The sequence below is a fragment of the Antedon mediterranea genome, chromosome 6 (genome assembly GCF_964355755.1).
Source record: "Antedon mediterranea chromosome 6, ecAntMedi1.1, whole genome shotgun sequence".
NCBI lineage: Eukaryota > Metazoa > Echinodermata > Crinoidea > Comatulida > Antedonidae > Antedon > Antedon mediterranea.
Genome location: NC_092675.1, coordinates 11,113,326 through 11,138,910, shown reverse-complemented (window position 1 = coordinate 11,138,910; position 25,585 = coordinate 11,113,326). Strand labels below are relative to the sequence as shown.

Below are 25,585 nucleotides of genomic sequence, written 5' to 3'. Positions count from 1 at the left end.
GGCATGATTTTGGGAATTACAAAGCGGTACTATGCCGACTATAGGAAACCTGTATCCGAGTCATTTGAGTCCAAACAAAGTCCCTAGAGACATTTTAGTCGCATTATGTATGCAAACATTGATAAATGGGGTTGAGGGTCAATTGTTGTATTTCCAGTCATTTTTTTGTAAAATGTTTCATTTATGCAAATATAAATATGTACATTTTGAAGTTTTTGAAAAAATCAACTCTCTAGCCTTAGTGGTTTTCGATATAGGAACCTTTAATTTCACCCCTCTAATTTGCATATTTCATGTAACTTTAATTTGCATACTTGAGGTGTGATTTTGAGATTTACTAAACAGTCCTATGTCGGCTATTAGAAACTTGTATCTGAGCCATTTGAAGGCAGAATAAAATAGCTACAGACATTTTAATTTCATTACATATGCAATATTGAGAAATGGGATCGAGGGTCAAATTTTTGTTGTCATTTTTTTTGTAAAATGTTTCATTGAAGCAAATAAAAATATGTAAAATCTGTGAAAAATCATCTCAAATTTTGCATACTTTTGAGGTGTATGACAAAGGTTTTTTTTTTTTTAAATTAGCGTAAATCACAAACAGCATTAAGACACACACAAATATATATATTTTTTTACCGGAGAAATCTTATGTAGGAGAATTTTACAGTAGGCGGAGGTATGCACTCTCAGAGTGGCTTTCTAATTTTAGTTTTGTTATTGAAATTAATCTTTTTTCTTAAACAGTGAGATTGCAAAGAAGTAAAGGTCTTGTGGTACGGAAAAAAAATGTTAATTTCACACCAGAAGAAAGTAAGTGCACTTTTTGTCTATACTTTACTTTATTCCTTTTCCCTCAAAATCAACATAGTCAAAACCAGTCGGTTCTATCACAAATAATTACTTACTATTAAAGGATGAAAAGATCTTACTGTATGGAATTATTTTGATGTCTCTTTCAATGGTTCTCCTTGTATGTCATTTCTTTTATATTAAATTGTAGTTTGTCAAAACTGGGATATTGCAACAGATTTTTCTGAGCCATCTTACCCATCAAGTATTCAAGGTAAATGCGATTGGACTGTACCATTATGATAGGTTCGTATAATAGAAGTATTCAGCCCAGTCAGTTAGCATGTTTGTACCATTATAAACACTGCTCAGTTATCTCTACTGCAACGTCTGTAGACATCCTCTTCTACTTTTTTCTAATTTTTTTGTTCTTAAAACTAAAAATAAAACACCTATACTGTACAATATACTGTTAATACAAATTTGAATCAATAATATGCGAAATCGAGATAATAATAATAATAATACTGTATATCCTCGAGTATACTTCAGGTCTACTACCACCCTTTACATTATATCTGATTTCACAAACAGGATGGTAATAATATCTAATTGACAAAAAAAATATTTTGATAATGCTAATAATGGCTACCTTTGGGTGATCATCCATAATATTTAACCTAATACAGTGATTGCTTATTAGTTATCCGCTTGGTATACCAAGCGGATAACTCCTTGTTATTGTATGAGATCAACATTTTTTTTCTGTATTATTCTTCTTTCCTTCCTTCCTTTTTGTGAGTCGCGTTTCTCTAAAATGTGTAAACATAACATTTCATAACTTTGACAACATATGGGCATTTACGTGAAATTGTGCACCTCCTATTTTTGAATGACGTCATAGTTGCGCAACGTGACTTACGCGCAATTTTATGAATTTCAATGATTGATCATAGATTAAAAACCAAAAGTCATTTAGTATTGACACTTTGACAAAATTTAAGTCATATCAGGGGCAAACTTTCTACAGATTAAAAATGGCATGTTTCACAAGAAGTTACGCGCGCACGCGCATTTAAAATTTCAAAATGCGCAAAATTAATTTCTAATCAACTTTTTACGCGTTTCATGTCATTTTGAGCATGTCAAAAATTCCCACGGGCGCGCGATTTTTTACGCACGCGGTGCGCACGTAGCGATAAAAACATATTTTTTTCTCTTGAATTATATTTTTCAAGCCTTTCCTAGTAATTTTGAAAACAATTTAGAACTTTTCCAGTTTAAATAACGCCATACGAACACGTTGAATTAGACAATTTGTGCGCGTTTTTTATGAAAAAGCTTAAAAAATCATCAAAATAATGTCTTTTTTTAAACAGTCATAGTTTCTAAAGTAAACCGTGAACCGTTTATTTTTATTACAAAATCTAGAAGTTGATGAGTTGCAGATATCGGATCATGCATCGATAAGGCTAAAAAAACATTGTGACGTAACCGTATGGCCACACGAATGTAAAATATAGGATTTTTGTCTGTTTCGTTATTGCTCATCACATTCAATGGAGCGCATCACGCTTATCTGTATTCCTTTTTCTCCTATATTTATATATTGTCTAGGTTAATCAACTTTCTTTAGCATGAGATAAAAATATTTTAATTTTTATAACGTCATCATGCCTAAAAATTTTAATTACGTGGGTCATTAATTTCATCTTTACAGTAAATTTTAATCTGTAATAGCTCGTAAGAATAAAATGTGATAATCACGATTAAAACGTTTTCTGGAAGCTATAGGATTGTAGATACGAATTCATGTAAACATTTTGCCAATCGGATGTTGTGACGTCATCATATTGCCAGTTGAATAAAAAAAGTCGTATTTTCATATTTTGCGTAATAGTTCATCACATTTAAATGTGCGCGCACCAACATTTTACGTATTCAAATTTCTTCTACACGTTAATATGTTGTTGCTAAGATAATTTTCTTCAGAAATTGCTATCGTTGTGTTGTTTTTTTTATGACGTCATCATGTTAAATATTTGAATTAAAGGCAGGTCCCATAATTCAGTTAATATGTCATATAATAATACAGTAGTACAATGTACACCAGCATAGTCTCTGATGTGAGCAAATTGTTGTTTGCCGCCCTCTGTATCATGTAGAATTAATGTCTCCTTTTATACACAGTGTACTGTATAATTATAATAGGCTACAAGGCGAAAATACAGGACCACCTCTTATTATAGTTTTTAACGTATGACGTGCACGTGGCATCTGTCGTGCGGATAACTAACTCGTCAAAGTGACGAGTTTCATGTCTAGTTTAAACTGATTTTATCTAGGTGCCTAGTAAATTTATATCAATCAAAATGGAACAAAATTGTATAATGGTGATAAATATAATTTTAGATGCAAATATGGTGATGTTGCAAGCTCTAGAGGAGTACAATCAATCAGAGGAACCATCATCTAATAATGAAGAAACATCAGGAGATGGATTCAATCCAGTATGTAACATGTAACACAAATCAGTGGCTCACAACCCTGAAAAAATATATGAACAATAAACCATATAATAAAAATATAATATTATTGCCACCAATACTTAAAAGACAACTTTACCAAGAACCATATTTTGACATATGATTTCAAGTATGATTTACAGTTTTGCGCTGTAAATTGCTGTGACGTCATGTATGCATAGCATATATCTACCTCGTGAGTTTTCACTGTTGTTAACATACAAGAGATATGTACCCGTCATTTCAATTGCTAATTTGACCTGCATTAGGCTTAAATTAGCCAAAATGTTTAGTCTGTTAATTGCAGAATACAAAATTCAACAAAAATATTTGTTACGATTTATTTAAAAAGTGTGTTTACTAGCAATTTTTCCCTAATACGTTGTCATGTAGTTCTCTGTAAAGTTGTCCTTTAATATAGTGACTTGCATAATTTGTATAAAAATATTTGAAACTAGCTTGAACAAATACAACTGTTCAAACCCAGATACATTTTTTTATCTACTGGTAGAAGTTTATCCACACATATTCTAACAATAAATTGTTTTCAGAGTAAAGCAATTGGTTTTCAGTTTCCACCTGCCACATTTAGTTACACTTCTAGAGATGCTATATTGTATGCACTTGGGGGTAAGTACATAATAATCAATTTAGTCATTAAAACTTTTAAAACAATTTAATTCTTTTTTAAATCAAACCGTATTTATATATAGAGAGGGTATTAGAGATTAACATTATAAAAATTGTGTTATGTTTTTTGTCTTAGTTGGTGTTTCAACATCTCAAACAGATCACTTAAAATTTCTTTTTGAATTAAACGATGAGTTTTGTGTGTTGCCATCATATGGTGTAATTCCAGCACAAATAGCATCAATGGGTCTATTTGGCAGTTCCATACCCGGTTTGGAAGATATTGACGTTACCAAGGTAAATATTGATTGATGTAACATGACTAATACCCTTTTTGCAACTTGTTAACCAGGTTTGATCTCCCGATTTATTACACATTTTTATACATGCATACACGAACTGTGAGAAGCCTTGGGAGAAAGTTACACCCTATTTAGTCGGTTTAATACCAGCCTGTCGTCCAAAAAATTGTCCTTACCCTATGCAAACATGGTTGCGCATTGTTACAAGTTTTTACTTTTTGGAAATGTGAAAAGGGTATAAGCCATTATTTTAAGGTGTCGTGAATACACACATGTTATTTCATAATAATTTATATAGCGCACATATTATATGCACTTAGTGCTCATCATAATGTACTACTTTTAAATAATATTTAACATTGCATCTATTTGTAATAATTTTTGTTATATCTAGATTTTACATGGTGAGCAGTACCTTGAGTTATATCGCCCTCTACCATCATCAGGCACTTTGACCAGTGTTGCTACAATTCTTGACATCCTTGATAAAGGTTCTGGAGCGGTCATAGTGGTTGGAAGTAAGTTTCAAGATAGCATGTCCGTTCTCAAAACCATGATATTCCAAGTTCATTTACCACTTGGCAGGAAAATGTACAGTGTTTTGAGGAAATGGGGGAAAATATTAATAAACTAACTGACAATTATGTGTACTTTATATATGTTTTGACATCCAGAAATTTTAATAATTTCTGTTTAAAGTGAATACAGTAATACAATACTCACAACAGCTGTAACAGTCAAATTTTAAAAAACTGTGTTCAAAATGGCCCCTGTATAAAATTTGTAATTGCTTTTTGACATTATAGTTGAAACATTTGATGAGTCCAAACAGCTGGTAGCTTATAATCAGTTTATAACATTCCTTGTTGGAGCTGGACATTTTGGAGGGAAGAGAAATTCCGATAAAATTAAGGTAAACTTTCTCAACATGCAATTTGACTTTAAATTTGATTGGTTGAATTTAACATTCAATTAGACATATGAATATATAAAGCGTCGTAACCAGTGATTCTAGTAAAATCATTGCAAACTATATGTAATTTATTTAGAATGCTATATTATACAGATATTGCCTGCTTAGAGGTGAAATATAAGATTTGACATCCCTGCTGAGGGAAATATATTCCCTTGAGCAAAACATAATTCCCAAGGGGGTGTCAAAACTTATATTTGACACCTCACAATAATTTGTGAAATTATGAATTTCTTGAATAGAATGGGAATTATCATCGTTCTTGTAAGCCAAACATACCAGAAATCATCCACAAATGTGCGTTGTTATTTTGCAATTAAAGTACATAAAAATGAATGGAATTTATCCCAAAAGGTTTGAAGAAAAAAAACCGGCTAAGACAGTATGTGCACAAGTACGCACATGCAATGCAAAAAACAATTTTGAAATTCTCAATATGGCCTGAGACGTGCGCAAAATTAATATAATTTTTTATTGCGCGTAACATGCAAACACGTAAAAATTGCTCAATATCACGGATTCAAGTTAAAAATATTTGGTTCTGAATTTATGATCAATCAGAAAATTTTGTAACCCGTTGTAATTTGTGCTGTGCGGCTCTGATGTCATAAAACGAAGGTTGCTGCTCATCACATTAGGTCTCTATTCCTTCAAAGTCACAAAATGTACTGTGTACAAGTATCAAAATAACCTTCCAGACAAAAGTTGCAGAAAAACAGAATTCTAAAAAAAAAATCCCCACAATCACAATGGTTATCCGCTAAGTGAGAATTATTGAATTCTGGTGGCCGTATTGCATTCAGAACCATTCTAAACATGCTTGTACCACCTATCAAGTTTAGAAGTAAAAATATGTCAAATTTTTTAATTTTGGCGGCCATTAGACGTTTTCCCCTATTCGGATTTGTTGGGACTTTTAGTATATGTTCTGGGGACCTCAAAGAAATGCACTTTATGTAATAAGCCTGCCTATAGTTAGGCGTTGCATTTACAGTACCTTACCTTGCGAAGAATAATATATAGATAATTACTAATTAATGATTCCTTGGCAATAAAATATTCACTTAAATAATAACAGAAAAATTTCCATCAATAAGCCTTCATTAATAATAATAATTCGTCTTTGACGAGCCCAATTTTAGCATGCCGCGCATACCAGGTTACTACCGTGAGTATTGACCAATCACAAACTGTCTTTCATCACATCTAGGGAGGGCAAATAAGAAATGAGGGCGCTATGTACAGTAGTTATAGTTTAAATAGTTTAATTGATTAATTTCTTCAAGCAAGCATGACGCAGCGGGTAAAACATTGTCTCGTGATGATGTGGACTGATCTTCGCAAGTTCACGTCTCAGTAGATGACTTTTGTTTATTTATCGGCAAACACACAAGTGTTGCCACACGAAATTTACACAGTCAATATCATTGTACTCGAGAATTTCCTGGATTTTATATGTTTAATGACAGGAAAATGACCCAAAGATTACTCCGTCAATATCATCGTACTCGAGGAAATATATTTTTTACGATCTTCGCAGCAGTAGTCATGTGATGCAGTTTCAACCAATCATGTCACATATTTACAAAGGCTATCTAATATATAGTCTTACTATATTTGTATTTTATATATAGCAATCCTACAAGACACCTAGTAGAGCTCCTGATGCATCTGTTAAACAGATAACAACTGTGGACCAAGCTGCCATCTATAGGCTGAGTGGGGACCATAATCCACTACACATTGACCCATCGTTTGCTGCAATGGGAGGTGAGGTTAATAATGATTACTTTTTTCAACATTCAATTGGTGTTATAATACAGCTGTAAACAGTTACATGTCAAAAGTTAAAATGTCAAATATTGCAGTGTGACCCAATACTGTAGCCATGCAAGGTATCTTGCAAATGCTGGTAACCAAAAGAAATGATCCAAAATGGTGGTAGTAGACATGTTGTTTGTTGATGATTTTGACTTACATAAGACTAATCAATAGACTATAGAATACTTAAGTAGGAACCATGTTTAAACTAGAGGGTACTCCGAGAGTACAAACCTCCCCTACATAAAATGTCCCCGGAATATATATATTTTTTTTATATTTTTATATTAGTTCTAAGTGTAAATAGGCTAACTTCACACTACAAAGTTGTGGATAAGAGTTTGGTGTAATGGTTATGAATCCAGCCTCTCACAGTTGATATCACTGGTTCAAGTCTTACAGAGAATTTTTTTTTTTTCTTATTATTTTTTTTTTTTTTGTGGACCTTGATCTTTGACCCTGACCCTTCAAAATTTAACACAATTATATGATGAGTCATTGATCATTGTGGCTAAGTTTGGTGAGATTTGGATAAAAACTGTGATCTCTAGGCAGTAAAATAGTTTTTTGTTAGTTGTGACCTTGACCTATGACCTTTCCCCTCAAATTCGAACTCGTCCGACCTTTTGAGGCATAGATCATTGTGACCAAATTTGGTGAGAATCAGATAAAAACTGTGGCCTCCAGGCTGTTCACAGACACACACACACGCACTCACGCAAACATACAGGGGTGAAAACATAACCTCCTTGGCGGAGGTAATTATTCTACTGCAGTTACTGCATTAATTAAACACATTTTGTTTACTGTTTAAAAAGCTGTTAAAAGCTCTGTCTACGCTATCAAACTTTATGTGACAAAAAAATGTGATGTGCACATATATGGACTTGATGATGTCATATCACTACAATATTTGGGTATATTAGTACCATTATTATTTGAGCACATCATAGATTTTAGTTTTGTCAAACTAGTAGTTTGATAGTGTAGACAGAGCTTTAGAAGTAGTACAGTAGCAAACTAGTAGTTTGATAGTGTAGACAGAGCTTTAGAAGTAGTACAGTGAACTAGTAGTTTGATAGTGTAGACAGAGCTTTAGAAGTAGTACAGTAGCAAACTAGTAGTTTGATAGTGTAGACAGAGCTTTAGAAGTAGTACAGTGAACTAGTAGTTTGATAGTGTAGACAGAGCTTTAGAAGTAGTACAGTAGCAAACTAGTAGTTTGATAGTGTAGACAGAGCTTTAGAAGTAGTACAGTGAACTAGTAGTTTGATAGTGTAGACAGAGCTTTAGAAGTAGTACAGTAGCAAACTAGTAGTTTGATAGTGTAGACAGAGCTTTAGAAGTAGTACAGTGAACTAGTAGTTTGATAGTGTAGACAGAGCTTTAGAAGTAGTACAGTAGCAAACTAGTAGTTTGATAGTGTAGACAGAGCTTTAGAAGTAGTAGCAAACTAGTAGTTTGATAGTGTAGACAGAGCTTTAGAAGTAGTACAGTAGCAAACTAGTAGTTTGATAGTGTAGACAGAGCTTTAGAAGTAGTACAGTGAACTAGTAGTTTGATAGTGTAGACAGAGCTTTAGAAGTAGTACAGTGAACTAGTAGTTTGATAGTGTAGACAGAGCTTTAGATGTAGTACAGTAGCAAACTAGTAGTTTGATAGTGTAGACAGAGCTTTAGAAGTAGTACAGTGAACTAGTAGTTTGATAGTGTAGACAGAGCTTTAGAAGTAGTACAGTAGCAAACTAGTAGTTTGATAGTGTAGACAGAGCTTTAGAAGTAGTACAGTAGCAAACTAGTAGTTTGATAGTGTAGACAGAGCTTTAGAAGTAGTACAGTAGCAAACTAGTAGTTTGATAGTGTAGACAGAGCTTTAGAAGTAGTACAGTAGCAAACTTTTTGGGCAACCCTTTCCATGTTTATTGCAGTGACTGCCTGATTAACTTTTACATTGAAACAAACTAATATCATACATCAATCATTACAAGATAAACATAATGTGTTATATTCAAATCCATTAACTTAACAGCACCTTTTATTCAAATTCATTCAAGTGCCAATCTGTCAAAACTGCATAATTAATAGTCATGTAATACACACATTCTATTATTACTACATACAATTTATTATGGATATAATCCAGGGGGTCAAATATTAAATGACGAAGTAAATTTAGCAATACGTACACTTTGTATAAAACCTAAACAACCAGGTCTAGAATAATAATATAGACAAAACTAGAGGGTACTCCGAGAGTACAAACCTCCGCCTACTGTAAAATTCCCTACATAAAATTCCCCCTGAATATTTTTTTTTTAACATTTTTTTTTATTAGTTCTAAGTGTAAATATGTTAACTGCACACTACAAAGTTGTGGATGACAGTGTGGTGTAATGGTTATGTATCCAGCCTCTCACAGTTGAGATCGCTGGTTCAAGTCCCACTGAGGGTTTTTTTTTTTGTTTTTTTTTTTTTTTTTTTATTTTTTTTTTTTTGTGGACCTTGATCTTTGACCCTGACCCTTCAAAATTTAACCACAATTATATGATGTGTCATTGATCATTGTGGCTAAGTTTGGTGAGAATCGGATCAAAACTGTGGTCTCTAGGCAGTAAAATAGTTTTTTGTTAGTTGTGACCTTGACCTATGACCTTTCCCCTCAAATTCGAACTCGTCCGAGCTTTTTGGGCATAGATCATTGTGTCCAAATTTGGTTAGAATCGGATAAAAACTGTGGCCTCCAGGCTGTTCACAGACACACACACAAACACACACACAAACACACAAACACACACACAAACATACAGGGGTGAAAACATAACCTCCTTGGCGGAGGTAATAATAATCACCTAGCACTTTTAGCCCTGTTTACACACCCCACCCACCATCCCAAGTCTAAAGTTATGTCTATCCTAGCTCAATTTTCACCTAGGACTTTTAGCCCTGTTTATTAAACACCCACACCTTAAACTTAATTCCCACATCCCAAATCTAAAGTTATGTCTATCCTAGCTCAATTTTCACCTAGCACTTTTAGCCCTGTTTATTAAACACCCACACCTTAAACTTAATTCCCACATCCCAAATCTAAAGTTATGTCTATCCTAGCTCAATTTTCACCTAGCACTTTTAGCCCTGTTTATTAAACACCCACACCTTAAACTTAATTCCCACATCCCAAATCTAAAGTTATGTCTATCCTAGCTCAATTTTCACCTAGGACTTTTAGCCCTGTTTATTAAACACCCACACCTTAAACTTAATTCCCACATCCCAAGTCTAAAGTTATGTCTATCCTAGCTCAATTTTCACCTAGCACTTTTAGCCCTGTTTATTAAACACCCACACCTTAAACTTAATTCCCCCACCCCAAATCTAAAGTTATGTCTATCCTAGCTCAATTTTCACCTAGCACTTTTAGCCCTGTTTATTAAACACCCACACCTTAAACTTAATTCCCCCACCCCCCATCCCAAATCTAAAGTTATGTCTATCCTAGCTCAATTTTCACCTAGCACTTTTAGCCCTGTTTATTAAACACCCACACCTTAAACTTAATTCCCCCACCCCCCATCCCAAATCTAAAGTTATGTCTATCCTAGCTCAATTTTCACCTAGCACTTTTAGCCCTGTTTATTAAACACCCACACCTTAAACTTAATTCCCCCACCCCCCATCCCAAATCTAAAGTTATGTCTATCCTAGCTCAATTTTCACCTAGCACTTTTAGCCCTGTTTATTAAACACCCACACCTTAAACTTAATTCCCCCACCCCCCATCCCAAATCTAAAGTTATGTCTATCCTAGCTCAATTTTCACCTAGCACTTTTAGCCCTGTTTATTAAACACCCACACCTTAAACTTAATTCCCCCACCCCCCATCCCAAATCTAAAGTTATGTCTATCCTAGCTCAATTTTCACCTAGCACTTTTAGCCCTGTTTATTAAACACCCACACCTTAAACTTAATTCTCCCATCCCAAATCTAAAGTTATGTCTATCCTAGCTCAATTTTCACCTAGTACTTTTAGCCCTTTTTATACACCCACACCTTAAACTTAATTCCCCCACCCCCCATCCCAAATCTAAAGTTATGTTTATTTTTTTTTATTTCAACAATATTTTATTGATCCATCCAGCATAAGCTGATCATTAGGTACCCTCAAACATTACAAACAGAAAATACAAAATAAACTATAAAAATACAAAATTAACAAAAATATAAAAAATAATAAATATAAAATATAAATAAATATATATATATAAATATACAGTAGGCCTACAATGAAAGAAGGAAAAAAAGAAATAAAATCAGAGAGAGAGAAACAGGGTTTTTTTCAAAAGAGATTTAAAGAAGAAGAAATTGTAAGAGTTACGAATGCTTAAAAAGGTAGAGAGTTAAAGAAAGAAGGAGCATTGAAACTAAAAGAAAGTTTAAAGATTTCAAGGTGAGGACGATGGATAAACAAGATCTCCTTTAGTAATTTGCCTAGTGTTCATACGGCCGTTGGAAGTGACTTTAGTTAAAAGCTGACAGATAGTAAGTGGAGCACAGTGATCTAGAGCTTTGAAACTGTAGTTCAATTCAAGATTTGTTAGCCAACAACAGTAAAGGACATCAACACACGAAATTGGCATTTTCTGTAGTTTTAAGTTTTGTTTTTTTTGGCTAAATAAAAATGTAATACGTATACAACAAGACAACATAATGAGAAAAAAACTTTATCTCAATTAAGGGGCGGATCCAGGATGTTGTGAAGGTCCACATCAACTCAGGCCCACCATGGTTGGGGGCGAGTTGAGGCGATTTTAAAAATATAACATCTCTAGATGGTCGGAAATATACTTTTATTTAAACTATCCCATTATTATTTTATTTAAATTATCCCAATCAGAGGGCCTGCATATGATCTTTTCAAAAGTTGCCTTACCAATCGTTTCCAATGTACCAAGTATTCTAATTCTGTCTCCAATTTCAATCCTGTTACTTGTGGTGTTCCTTAAGGCTCTCTACATGGTCCCCTCCTATTTATTCTATATATTAATGACATCTATCTTTCTTCTTCAATTCTTCTTTCTATATGCTAACGACACCACTGTTTATTACTCTAACCCTGATATTCAAACCCTATTTAATACTCTTAATACCAATCTGACCCTCATGTCTCAATACTTTTCAGCTAACAAAACTTTCTCTTAACCACAAAAAATGTAACTTCATCCTGTTTGGGACGCCTCAGAAAATCAAAAACATTGATACTGCAAACTATAACATTTCTATTAACAATCATGACATTCCCTCAGTCCAATCTGCTACATTTCTAGGAGCTCATCTAGACATTCGACTTTCATGGAAAAGTCATATTAATTTTGTTGAGAATAAAATGTCAAAAAGTCTTAGCATCATCACTAGACTTTATTCTTTTTTACCCCCTAACATTCTTCGTATTCATTACTGCTCACTTATCCTGCCTTATCTTAACTATTGCAATATTGTCTAGTGCAACTCTTATCCTTCCAATAATTATTAAAAAAATTTAAACTCTTAAAAACAAGGCCATATAGATGGCTGCAGTCGCGTGCTTAGTGTTTACCGACCGACCGACCAACCTACCAACTGACCGAAATTACTGAACATGTTTACAAATGTTGAAATGTTTAAAAACAGTTATATTTTTTTAATTTACAAGTGCGTAGCCTGTCACTTTTGACGTGCTCGTATAATGTAATTTCGAGTTGAAAAGTAAGTCAAGAAAACAGAAATCGGGCAAAAAGAGTGCGCAATAACATTTAACGTGCAGTGCGCGCGCAAAAATCTGCGCACTCATGGCAATTTTGTAAACGCTTAAAATTGTCTGAAACGTACTCTTATTTCATCGAAAATAAATTTTGAAAATTTTAAGCGCGCGTACGCATGCGTTACATGCGCTACGCACGTAATTGTACTGCCATATGATGATTTATGCCCTGAAATTTATGAGTACCAAATTTTATTTAATTGTGATTCATGGTTGTGAAGATATGATTACAAACGTGATTTCGTTAAATCGTGCGTAGACCGCGTAATTTTGTATTGCGCACCGTAAAAACATAACCACATCGATTCCTGGCCATAAGGAATATACTGTGAAAAATTGACTTAACTAGATTAAACTGATATCAAGATAAGGTCAGAAAGCGATAAAACGCATTGTGATACCGGACCGACAGACAGACCGACCGACCGACATAGTGAACTATAGAGTCGCTTCCACGCGACTAAAAATGATCATACTTTTTCCCTCCAATAAACAAATTAACGTACGTCTAGGGGAAGCCCCAACAAAATCGCAATATTTGTTGCTTATTATAGCTCAATATTTATTTACATCAATTTGTAGATGAAATTAAATATATCAATTTAAATAGGTATTGATATAGTTGAGTTCAGTTCAGCTTTGAAATATGTATGTGGTCAAACTATCAAAGTTTTCTGACATTTTGTTCTTGCTTCGCTGTGGCGACGATGCAATACTATCGCGATTTTGTAGCAGTTATTTAGTATTCCAATCGTATGTCTAATCACATGACTATAAATCAAAAGCATAGATGTATACTACAGCATAAATTAGTTTACATTAACGTAAATATCGCTTGTTCTTGTTTATCACGCTACAGTAGGCCTAGTCCCTTTTCACTTCCATATACTCCAATATAGGCTACGCTGCGTTGCAGGATGACTATTGTGGGCAAATCACAATTGTTGATTAACTGTGATCATATTACACCTTTCTACAAGACAATAGAATGCCAACAGCGCAATAGTGAATAACAAGCAAGGGACCGTGTCAGCGAGCTAGCAGAAGAACAAGAGGTATCTGGATGATTCGGGCCGGGACGATTCAGCCCACTTATATTTATCCACTTTGTATTGTATTTTTTAAGAAAAACTTCCAAACTTTCTTTTCAGAGAGATTTTGAGGTAGTACTGCTAGGGATAATGATGCAATAAAGCAAAACCTTCGACAATTTGACTAAAACATTAACGTAAATGTTTTAGCCATGCGAACGATGTAAACAAATTATGCCCTCTGTTGACCACTTGGCGAATGGCCAAATAACAAAGTTTCCGAAATAATAATTTTATATAAAATTTTAGTAATTTATTTTAAAATATTAAATCAACATTGGCAATATCAATAAATTATGTTATTAATTGGTAGTTTTAACAGTTTTAAAAACTTGATGAATACCACAAAAAATGTATCAATCAATTGCATAGGAATGTCTGTCCCCGTCAGGGTGTCTGGTTTAACTTAACGGAATATCACAAATTGATGTACATTTGTTTATTCATATTTTAAAAAAAATTTTCTTCAATCTTGAATCATTAGTTTTTATGTTTAATCTTATTGTAACACATTGTTTATATAAATCTAATGTTTAAAAAACAAAATACAAGGTTCATTCATAACAAATAATGCAAGCGCTGCCATAAAATTATACCTTTATAGACATGAATAACTGGAGTTTCAGTACCAAATAAGAAGTCTAATATTGACAGACAAGTCTTTATTTTGGTTTTTTTTTAGGTTTTTCTCAACCAATCCTTCACGGTCTCTGTTCCTTTGGTTATGCTACTCGTCATGTTTTAAAGCAGTATGCTGGAAATGATGTTTCCAAGTTTAAAGCTATTAAGGTAAAACATCAAATTGACTTGTATTTAAGTTGCACAATAACAGTATATGCTAATCTTTGTGGTCACAAGTAGTTGATGCTAATTATTAGTGGACCTTGTGGATATATTTACCTCATATGTCTGACCAGTAGTAGCATATACAACCCCAGTATGGAATTCTGGGTTAACAAAATAATGTTAAACAATAATTGGTAATGCAAGTCTCTTTTTTAATGTATTTTTATTTTAAATGTGAAGAAATTTTACTGTTTTTAACCATAAATAAAGAAACGTATTATAAACCTTTGTTTGATAAAGAATGTAAACAGTGTCATAAATGAATTAAGTTATCTGCACAAGCGCAACATGCACATACAGTACATTAAATACAGATTACCTTTATGAACTACAATTTATTTTTTTATATATTCTTTAATCATTGTTCAAATTAGCAATAACGGCTTGTAAGTGGTTATTTATTATCTCTATGACTCCACCTAAAATTCAACCTCTTCTTACATATTAAATTGTGAGCACATACTCTAATTTGTTACATTAATATAAATGTTACTTTATAGGTTCGATTTTCGAAGCCAGTGCTTCCAGGACAAACTATTCAGACTAACATGTGGAAACAAGAAAATCGTATTCTCATCCAGTGTAAGGTAGAATAACATTGTACTACAACCAAGATAAATAAAATTTGTTTCCTTCTAATTCAAGCCAAATTAAAAGAGTTCAGCTTTTCTTATGTAATGAAATAAAAATGTCAATTTTGTATAGTTTGAGAATCTCTTATTAAACAGGTTAACTTGAACCCACAGTTTTGGGCATATGATGCCAGCCTCGAAAGATAGATGCAGAAATTATAGAATACACAGTGATGGTTGCCACAAATAGTGATTCCCTTTCTTTCATGTACCGTATGTATATAATGACTCGCACCCCTTTTCTTCTAATTGTAGGAAAGCAAGTTATTATTGTGACTAATTGTTGTTTGAATGAATATTTCATTTAAGGTTGTAGAAACAGGAGATGTAGTCTTATCAGATGGATACATAGAACTAACAGATGTGGCCAGTGTAACTACATCACCAGCAGAGGTCGGTTACCTATATTCCAGAAATTCGGTAAATCATCTGTAACTTCTAAAATCTTTACTCAATGGTGGGTTCATACTTTCCATATAATTTTGATACCTTATTACCCCGGATGCCAGTATCTCCATAATAAGCAAACCCGAACCCCCTCCCCTTTCCAACATACCCCGCAATTGGGTGATTTTTTAAAAATATAGTTTAAAAACCTTCCCAGTACAAATTCTGATTATGTTGATATCCCATTACTCCCAACCCACAAGGCCAGTTTCCAAATGTACAGTACAGCTATTAATTACGCCCAACAAAAAAAATTATTGTGTTGGCCACGTTTTGAGTAAATCCCAAAAATGGGTAGGTCGGTAGGAAAAATTTTTTTTTTTCCAGACCAAAATGTGTTGCCGGCAAAATAAACAATTTACACAAATGATACAAAAAGACTTTCAAACACTTTTCATAGCACCCTGGCTCACTCTAGATATAAATATTTTTTCAACAAAAGTTTAAAAAAGGTTTATTAAATAAAAGTATGCCTAGCTTTTTGAGGCAAAAAAAGCCTAGGCTAGCCCTAGCTCTAACTACCATATTTGAAGCCAACAAAAACAATCAAGATCGAAATAAACTATTTCCGTGTTAATGCTACATTACGAAATTTAACATTCTAGATGAAAAATATTGAGTTTTATATTCTTTTATCCATACGTAATTACACTGGCATAAAAGTACATTAAAATGTAGGCCGTTATATGAGCCATATTTCGCCGATTTCTTATCGCTGGGAAATTGCCCCCACCAGAGACATCGATTGATCGAGGAGTAGACCTAGGCTAGAGGTCCGGCTAGAGGCCTAGCATGCATGCTGGAACGAGTGGATTATCGCTATATAAATAACAAGTTTGAACAAGAGCTTAAGACAATCTTAGGTAAATTTTTATTAAACGTACATAGGCCTACTTGCTTGGCGAATCCATGCCTTTTAAATCATTTAACAAGTTTGTAATCAGATTGTAGTACTGTACAGTAAAACCAAAAAACACCTCCTCAACAACCTTGTGTGATGTACGATCTGTTGTTCTTTGCAGATCAACATTGGTAGAGTCCATTAATTATGAAGGTGTTTAAAAATGTGATAACTATTAAAAACCTGTCTCAACCACTGTGTAATCAAAGCGTTTATTTAATTAAAACTTGGATCCCCCAAAATTGATAATCGCGTATTCCGATTATCACATGATTGATTCATTGTTGGTTGCACGCTTTTTTACACGTCCGGTGGAGGTGAAATATGTTTGCCAATTTGGCGAATAAGACAATATTTTTTCACCATTTGGTTTTACAATTGCCGTTTGGCAAAAAAAATAGCAGACCTTCATTTTCGTCAGTTTAGGGTCGGTCTTACTGGTTCAATCCAATGCGTAATCCTTACTGTAAGCCTAAGCATGGGGCATTGTTTTATAATCGCAAACCCACGAATTATTATCTTTTAATTTCGATCCCACGCGCTCCCACAAAAGGTATTGTTTATTATCGCAATCCCATGCGCTCCCACAAGAAGGTATTGTTTTTGGTTTGTGATACTACAAAAGAATTTGTTTTGCTATGCCTCTGATTGAAAGGTGTTAAATATACACTATTGTTACCAGCTATCAAAAGCTAAAATAATAACCCACCTTGAATGGATGAATTATACCCCTACAGTTACTCCCGAGTAGGCCTGCCTGGCTAATTTTAAGCTGTACTGTTGTTTAAAACAGTACAATTCCAGTCATTTTGATACTCCTGAACCCTGAAAACCTGCCTGGAAGTAATTACATTATTTTAAAACCTTCCCAGTACAAATGTTGTCATTTTGATACCCACAAGCTCCAGTATAATTTGCATGAAATATTTCTGCCATTAATTAGAATTTTGCCATTTTGGATTGTTTGGTTCATAGAATAAGTATTCATAGACAATGAATTACAATAAAGATAGGTAATTATAATTTAAATAATATGAAATTAGCTTATTAAACAGGACCTTTATTCTAGGTATAAACAGTAGACTGGATATGATACATTGTCATTGTGGCCACCATGCACACATACAAACTCATTTTAACCTAGCTTCATCAATGATGAATACATACTTTTTTTTTTAGTCTGAGAGTTATATTTTAAAGTCTGAAATGATCTTCAATGAAATGGGTAAGCAAATGGCTCAGTCACCTGATCTTGTTGGAAAGGTCAACGGTGTCTTCCTATACAATATAACAGCTGGAAATAAAGTAGCTGGACAATGGAGTAAGCATTATTATTATCATTAAAACGCACAAATATTTTCATGCAAACAACACAGTAAACTAATGATAATAGTCAGTCTGTAGGTCTAGTAATCCCAAAACATAGAAAGACCAGATTATGTCTGCACAAATTCCAACTGTCCTGATTTCGGTGGGATTGTCCTGCATTTTGATGTTGTGTCTCGCTGTTCTGCCCAACCTTTAATAATAAAGAAATGTCAATATTATTTTAGAAACATCTTTATGAGAACCTGAGTATTTACCTTCAGCTTACAGCATTTAATTAACCATTTTCGTGTCACAATTTGTCACTGTACATATGATTTCAGAAAGAGATTGATCATGGAAAATATGTCCCCAATATAAACTACTACATTTAAGCTGTAATTGCAATTTCCAGGAACCTAGCTATCCATATTTTTACATTTTTCTTTGTGCGAAAATGTTTCCAAGACCTCAGCCCACAAGTACATATGAGGGTATTTATGTAATTGAAATAAAAACTAGTTCTGATGGAATTAAATAATAAAATAAACCAAAACCTCAAAAGCATTTAAACAATCATAATTACAAAAAAAAGAGAAAAACAAATCACGTCAAGGTGACATTGCATACATAGTAAGTTGAGGGAAAAAATGCAGTCAGTGACGAGAACTTTTTTGCTTTATGTACTTTCAATTATTGTACAAAATGTAATAATATACATTATAATTTGTATAAAACTATAAAAAAGATGTTTACTCTTTAGCTGTGGTTGCTAAAGCACCATCTGGACAGGTATACAAAGGTGAACCAAAATCTGGTAAAGCTGACTGTACAGTAACCATGGCAGATGAAGACTTTTTTCAACTTGTGACTGGATCACTTAACCCGCAACAGGTAAGTGGCTATTTGTCCAAGTAACCACACAACCACTTGTAGATTTTGTTTACCAGCAAGAGCTCAACTGGATTGCTGGACACAATTGAGAATTAAGATCTTACAAAAATATAATAATTACTTTCTATACAGAATAAACAACAAGGTCGGAAGATACCATCAGTACTTGATATATTTGTGCAAACAAGTAAAGATAGTGTGTCTATGTTGTGTTTACAAAAATGAACATTTCACTACCATAAAACTGCTTAGTGGAGGGTAAACCGTGCTTAGTGGGATGGTTATTCGCTGATTGCTAGGCATGAAGGGATAACACTTATTGGCTAGTGGACCAAAACTGAATAAAAATATAGGACCAGTAACATTTTTAAAATAACTTTTTTTTCTCTTATGATATGATATGATAAAGGTTATGTCTATCTATCTATCAATGAATATTTAAGTGATATTACACAGACTGAAGTTAAAAGATTATATAAAATATTTTGATATTGTGTTGAAATCTTGATAAAACAAATATGTATACAGAGAAAATTTATATTACAGAGCTAAAACGATATAAAGATTGATATTCAGTATTAAAAATTGAGATTCGGTATAAACAATGATAAAATGGTATATTGCATTATAAGATTGTGCTTTGTTTAAATACTTTGATAACATTTTATAGTTTTACATTGATAAAGACATTTTGAACATAAAATTGCTAAAAAGCTAAACCCAAACCGAAGTATGGAGATACGCCCTCTTCGCTAGCCAGTTTATTTTTATAGTTCTAGTTTAAGTCCTGGCTAGCACCAGTTTTTTCTGGGTCATCCCAGACTCGGGCGCCTCCTAGGCATTTTTAAAATAACAGTGCAATTTCCAAAAAGTACCTTATTCCCAAAATGCTTCAGCTTTGGCCAACCATTGGGACAAAGGTTTTTTGATTCAATATCTTGCATTGCTTACTGTTGTGACTTTGTTTACATTTTTTTCAGGCATTTATGGCTGGGAAGTTGAAGGTAAAAGGAAATATTATGTTGCTCCAGAAGGCTGGCAAACTTTTTGAACAGTATGCAAAACTATGAAGAACACAAAAACGAAATGATGGAATATTCTAATATAAACTTATATTAATCTTAAAGTCCCATTCCCTATGTTTTTTAAATTTAATTTAAGGTAACAAACTACATTTAATGTAAAAATAAATACTACATTTTCGTCTTTGAACGGTTAAAAGTATGAATGTGAAAGTCAATTCTACTCATTTTAGCGGCCCGCTATAAATCCCAACATGCTTTGCGCGCGGATTGATATTTTAGTTATTCTTCTATGATTCACCTACTTTCGATCGATTGTGAAGGCCAAATAAATGAAAGAATCGTAACCTTTCAGCGAAAATACCGGGTTTCCCCCAATCTGTATTACGGATTCTGGCAAAAACAGAAAGACAATAGGGAGGTTTCGCAACCATACGAATACGATAACGAAAACGGATACATTCACACATTTGTGAAACTTTTGAGCTGATCCCCATTTCATATTTGTAAGGCGTATTCGTGTTGACGAATATCACCAGTCATATTCGTAACTACAAAACGAGTATAGTTTTTGATCTGTTTTGCACATTTTGCATTTGAATTAGGAATGATTTATGATTATAATATAATTATAGATTTATTGAAAATAATTTACTAAAGTAATTTACTAAAATGCCAGGTCAATTTAGATAAATAGCAGTTTTTAAAGTCCTCACTCGCTTTGATGTTACGCTAGGCCTAGGCAGCTGGCCAAGCACCAAGCAACACGTACTTGCGCTTCGCTCAAATTTACCGCAGTCATATTTTAGACGCGCCTCGATATTTCGTTGCCATGCGAAACAGATTTTTTTATGGCTTACGAAAACGAATACGTGTGCGTGACGTATCCGTTATCGTATTCGTAAGATTGTGAAACCTCTCTATTTAATGCAGCAACTAGACGTCAGACTAGGCCTATAGCTAGCGTACAATGTTCGTAGGTTACTGTTGTTTGCCACAATAGAACATCCACCGTGAGCTACTAGGTAGTGCATTGTTTCTCTCTTATTATTAGATGTACGTTTTATGATAATATATAAGACAAGGAATGACCTGGTTTAATGTTTTTAAAGCAATATATATGCATTATTTTTACAAAACGTCAAAAATTTTAGGGAATGGGTCTTTAAGTTTATTAATATTCATGGACGTGTCATTCGGTTATTAATTATGAATATGATTTAAATGATAATATATGATAAGATATTTTATAATGTAATTATAATCTTGGAAGAATTTCATCTGGTTGTGGAATAGGTATTACATAAAATTTCTTTCTGAACAACCAAAAATAGTATAAGCGAACTTACGGTACGTTTCGAAACCTATCAGGTTTCATTCTCAAATAAAAGAGTCGATCAACATCAGAAAACATGGAAAAATCATGAACAGAGATGAAGGAGCCCACGAATTGTCACACATTTATGATCAACTATTGGAGAAGGGGGCACGTCCTTTTGGACCTATTGGTGGCGCTATACCAACTCATCGTCGTCATGGGATTAACAACGCTAGACGATGAAACGCCAGTTGAGAATGAAACCTGATAGGTTTCGAAACGTACTGTAAGTTCGCTTATACTATTTTTGGTTGTTCAGAAAGAAATTTTATGTAATAGTAATTATAATCATCAAATATGATTTGTGAATAAAATACATCTGAGAATATCACTGTATCGCTGTATAATAATTGTTATAGCTTAGTTCCTCTATCTCCTCCAATACAAGTCCAATACTAGCGCTGTTTAATTCCCCATTAATTTCTTCATTAGTCTATATTAGAATTGCAAATTTGTACAAAAAATGTGTTTTTTAGACCAATCTCTTTGCAACTGCCGAAACCTGAGTTTGGTAATTCTCGGCCATTTTCCTACGTCACAATTAGGTCACTCAGGTAATAAGCAATATCGAGACGAGACAGCAGCACATGTGATCAGCGCAGCTGCCGTGCGCCATTTCAAATGAAACGGGCGGTAAGTACAACGCTGGCCTACAAGTACAAGGAGGTACAAACAAGGAGTATGAAGTTGCAATCATATTTAATTCTTTCTAATTAGGCCTACACCACCAGAAAACATACATTGTTTGTCTTAAAGACAAACCACCAAAAATTATGACACCAAAATCATGTGCGTATCCACACACATACAGTAGCCTAGATTAAATTAGGGTGATTAAGCTGATCATGTTATTTGATAGTTTTAGGTTCACATAAAATGGCTTGATCATGATCAGTGGAAGCATCATCAATTAATTGAGAGTTAATTCTTTTCAGTTTTTGAAGCAAGTAAGTATACACAAATCTATAAATGGATGTATAGTGCCAAGCGGTACATTGCATTTATATTAGAAGGAAGATAAAGATAAATTGTCTATTTTGTTTTGATTACAAATGTACAGATCATCATTTGAATAACATGCAGCCATAAAAAAAAAACAAGAATCTCGTTAACAAGATAATTTGTAATATATATCTGTATCTTTGTTCTTGTTTTGTTTGTGTAAATATATTAAAATAATAGACGTTTAGTATTTTATTAATTAATATTATGTCAGTTAATATTATTTCCGACTGGAGAACAGTGACTTAGTTGAATCTGGTTGAATATTCTTGTAGTATCCTGTTGTTCAGTTGAATGTCTTGATTTGTGGTGGTAAGAATCTTTAAGAACAACAATGTATGTTTTCTGGTGGTGTAGGCCTAATTAGAAAGAAGTAAATACACCCCTTGAAAATAAATTACAATTAAAAAGTAATGCAAAACATAATGTTAGCATAATGTAATTTAATGAAAGCCTCTCTTAGACATATCGGCCTGAAAGTGGGCCGAATCGTCCCGTCACACCTGGGCTGAATCATCCCGCATTCAATTAACTATTGCCTACATGCTTTGGAATATTAATGAGTAAGAAACATAACCTTGCCTAGTGTTATCACTGCATTTAGTGTTTGGAAAAATGGTTAAAAAGTGCTCAATCTTATCTTATCTTGGGAGCCGCGAGAAACATGAGCAAGAATACAGTTTTATACTTACCGCTCGTTTCATTTGAAATGGCGCACAGCAGCACTACCGCTATACTATAACTGCAGTTGCGCTGATACGAGAGAAGCTATTGATCAATGATAGGACCACTCAAGGTGCTTTAAACAGTCCTGGCTTATAGTTTCATCCATGACAAGCTGCGAGAGGGACATTTTGACAAATGTGAAATAAATCAGTACAGTAAGCAGATATTTTATTGTCAAAATTTAATAATGAATTTTTGATTTACATTACTTGTGACCAATCAGTAAATAACATTTCTTGTTTTAAAAGGAACTTTTAGATTTGATTGAAGTCCATAATTTTGGCAAACGGTTGCAGTGTTTAGATGTCATACGTCCACTAGTACTCATGTTGGAGAGTGAATACCAAAATGCCACTGGACAAGTGCTCAAATTTGCCAGTTGATGTGTCAGTCGATGTGAAGTTGGGATCAGAAAAAAAAATATTTAGGCGCTACAGTTTAAACAAAAAATCAACCAGAAGGGCATTGTTCTATCCATTGTCAATGGTTTTTTTCAAGCAAGACCACTATTCTTGTTCAATGGCCTATTAAAAGTTTGATTTTGAATAATCAAGATAATTAATGTTTTAAAATGTTCCCCTTATAATAAATAATACATGGTTCTAAATAAAACGAAAAACAAAACAAAACTCTTTAATTATTGGAATTCTGACCTTATTTATATAAATGTCCAGTTTGTTAATTTTATTATCCTTTGTCTGTTATTTGATTTTGTAAAAAGTATGAAATAACAAAAAAATGTTCAGAATGTAATACCTGAACTTCATTTATATAATGCAAATAATTATTGTTTAATAAAAGGAAGTGCATGTCAGTAACCAGCTTGGTATACAGTGTGAAAATGATACTTCTGCTCTTATGTCTTGAATATACACTTTGACCTGCAGTAGAAGTTACCGTCTCTTCTTGCCAGTTGTCTGTGCAGTAACTGAAGCAGTGTACTTTGTAGCAGAAACCTTGTTAATGTAATACAACTCCACTAATGAAAATATGAAACTGAAAAAGAAAATGAAGCTAAATATTTGAATGTAAAAAATTCATGCAGATATAAATACAATAGAATATAGTAGGCAAGGGCATGCTGGTTGAGATGTGTGGTCTTAGAGAAACACAATATAAAATACAGAAAGCTAGGGCATAGGATTATTTGGGCATCTGGGCTAAAATGCACATCTAGGAACTCAATATAAAAAACAGTAGGCAAGGGCATGACTGGTTTAGGTGTGGCCAAATGCACATCTTAGAGGAACTCGATAAAATACAGTAGACAAGCCAAGTGCACATCTTACGGAAACTGAATATATCACAATAAAGTTTTTACGCTACAGTGTAGGGGAAGAATTCATATGCTGTACAGGTTTATTCCAACGTTGAAAATAGAAAAGGGGTGTATTTTGTTTGCTTGCCAGAGATGGATGTCTTCTGCCTAAATGGATGGATGCACCCCTAGTACTAGGCAGATGTTATTTTTACAGTCCGAATACACACATTCTTTAGTGGTTTATATCATATAAGTCAAAGTCACAAATCATGCGGCAACACACGCTAAAAAGCCGACAGAACATACATAATTCGATAAACAAACGACAGAGTGATAATGTGAGACCATATCGGTTGGTCCTATAACTCGCGTTAGTATTGTATAGTTGTTTTAGCATTTGTGGGTACCCATTTTGACAGATAACAATAAACAATGGATGCCGATTTCGAATAAGAACCGAAATGTATTTCTTATACATTTTCTTATTATTGTTACGGCTTAGCATTTATTAGGTCTAGCAAGCTAAACTCAATTCAAGAAGGCTCATTGTGTGGGTAGCGCGCGATACGTATTCGCGAAGTAGGTCTATCTAGCCAGTGAATTAAACCTACTGTAGCATTTATTTTACAAATCTGTAAGTCGAAGTTTGCATAACTCAAATTTTTATACCAGTCCCATTAGATTCGACTTAGGCGGAGTCGACTGTATTAAAAAAGACTGGTTACATTGATCAAATGTAACCATTAATAATGTTGAGGCTTTATCATGACATAAATGTTTTATTGTAAGAATATTAATTTTGACTCATAATTTATATAAGACGATAAGAGATGATAACAGAAAATGCTACTGTACCATGTTGTTATGCAGACTCTATGAATAAGGCCAGAAGCTAAACATGATCCTACAAGACACATGACAACTGTAAAACAAATTTCAAACCAATTAATTAATGTTTCAGAAGTTTCCAACTTCCTATAGTAAACATACCTGTATGGTTGTAAAATTACAAAGAAAATCAACAATTTTTAAAAAGGTAAGAAAAAGCTTCTCTCAGAATAGACTAATTTAAGCTCTTTCTACCTGTACACTATCAAACTAGTTTGACAAAAAAGTGTGATGTGCCCAAATATGGTAGTGATATGAAATTACCGTGTCCATCACATCACACACAGTATTCTATCAATGATTAAACTTCTAATTAACAAAATTAATTTTTTACAATAAAAATATGGA

General features: G+C 33.5%; 2 protein-coding genes across 2 annotated transcripts in view; one reads left to right on the top strand and one right to left on the bottom strand.

Moving 5' to 3' along the window:
- Positions 1 to 21,689, top strand: part of LOC140051897 (peroxisomal multifunctional enzyme type 2-like) — a 61,446-nt gene extending 39,757 nt beyond the window's left edge. The window contains exons 9-22 of the mRNA XM_072097243.1: positions 751 to 816; positions 1,007 to 1,069; positions 3,208 to 3,305; positions 3,872 to 3,950; positions 4,087 to 4,247; positions 4,647 to 4,770; positions 5,059 to 5,165; positions 6,860 to 6,995; positions 14,618 to 14,724; positions 15,282 to 15,368; positions 15,723 to 15,833; positions 17,941 to 18,082; positions 18,830 to 18,960; positions 19,941 to 21,689. Coding sequence (XP_071953344.1) covers positions 751 to 816; positions 1,007 to 1,069; positions 3,208 to 3,305; positions 3,872 to 3,950; positions 4,087 to 4,247; positions 4,647 to 4,770; positions 5,059 to 5,165; positions 6,860 to 6,995; positions 14,618 to 14,724; positions 15,282 to 15,368; positions 15,723 to 15,833; positions 17,941 to 18,082; positions 18,830 to 18,960; positions 19,941 to 20,030 — 1,502 coding nt within the window. The 3' untranslated portion in view covers positions 20,031 to 21,689. The remainder of the gene's footprint in view (positions 1 to 750; positions 817 to 1,006; positions 1,070 to 3,207; positions 3,306 to 3,871; positions 3,951 to 4,086; positions 4,248 to 4,646; positions 4,771 to 5,058; positions 5,166 to 6,859; positions 6,996 to 14,617; positions 14,725 to 15,281; positions 15,369 to 15,722; positions 15,834 to 17,940; positions 18,083 to 18,829; positions 18,961 to 19,940) is intronic.
- Positions 21,690 to 23,333: 1,644 nt separating this feature from the next.
- The window catches only part of LOC140051896 (uncharacterized), a 119,628-nt gene continuing 117,376 nt past the window's right edge, over positions 23,334 to 25,585 (bottom strand). Inside the window, exons 18-19 of the mRNA XM_072097241.1 lie at positions 25,205 to 25,271; positions 23,334 to 24,084 (exon numbers count right to left, since the gene is read on the bottom strand). Of these exons, the coding sequence (XP_071953342.1) occupies positions 23,982 to 24,084; positions 25,205 to 25,271 (170 nt within the window). The 3' untranslated portion in view covers positions 23,334 to 23,981. The remainder of the gene's footprint in view (positions 24,085 to 25,204; positions 25,272 to 25,585) is intronic.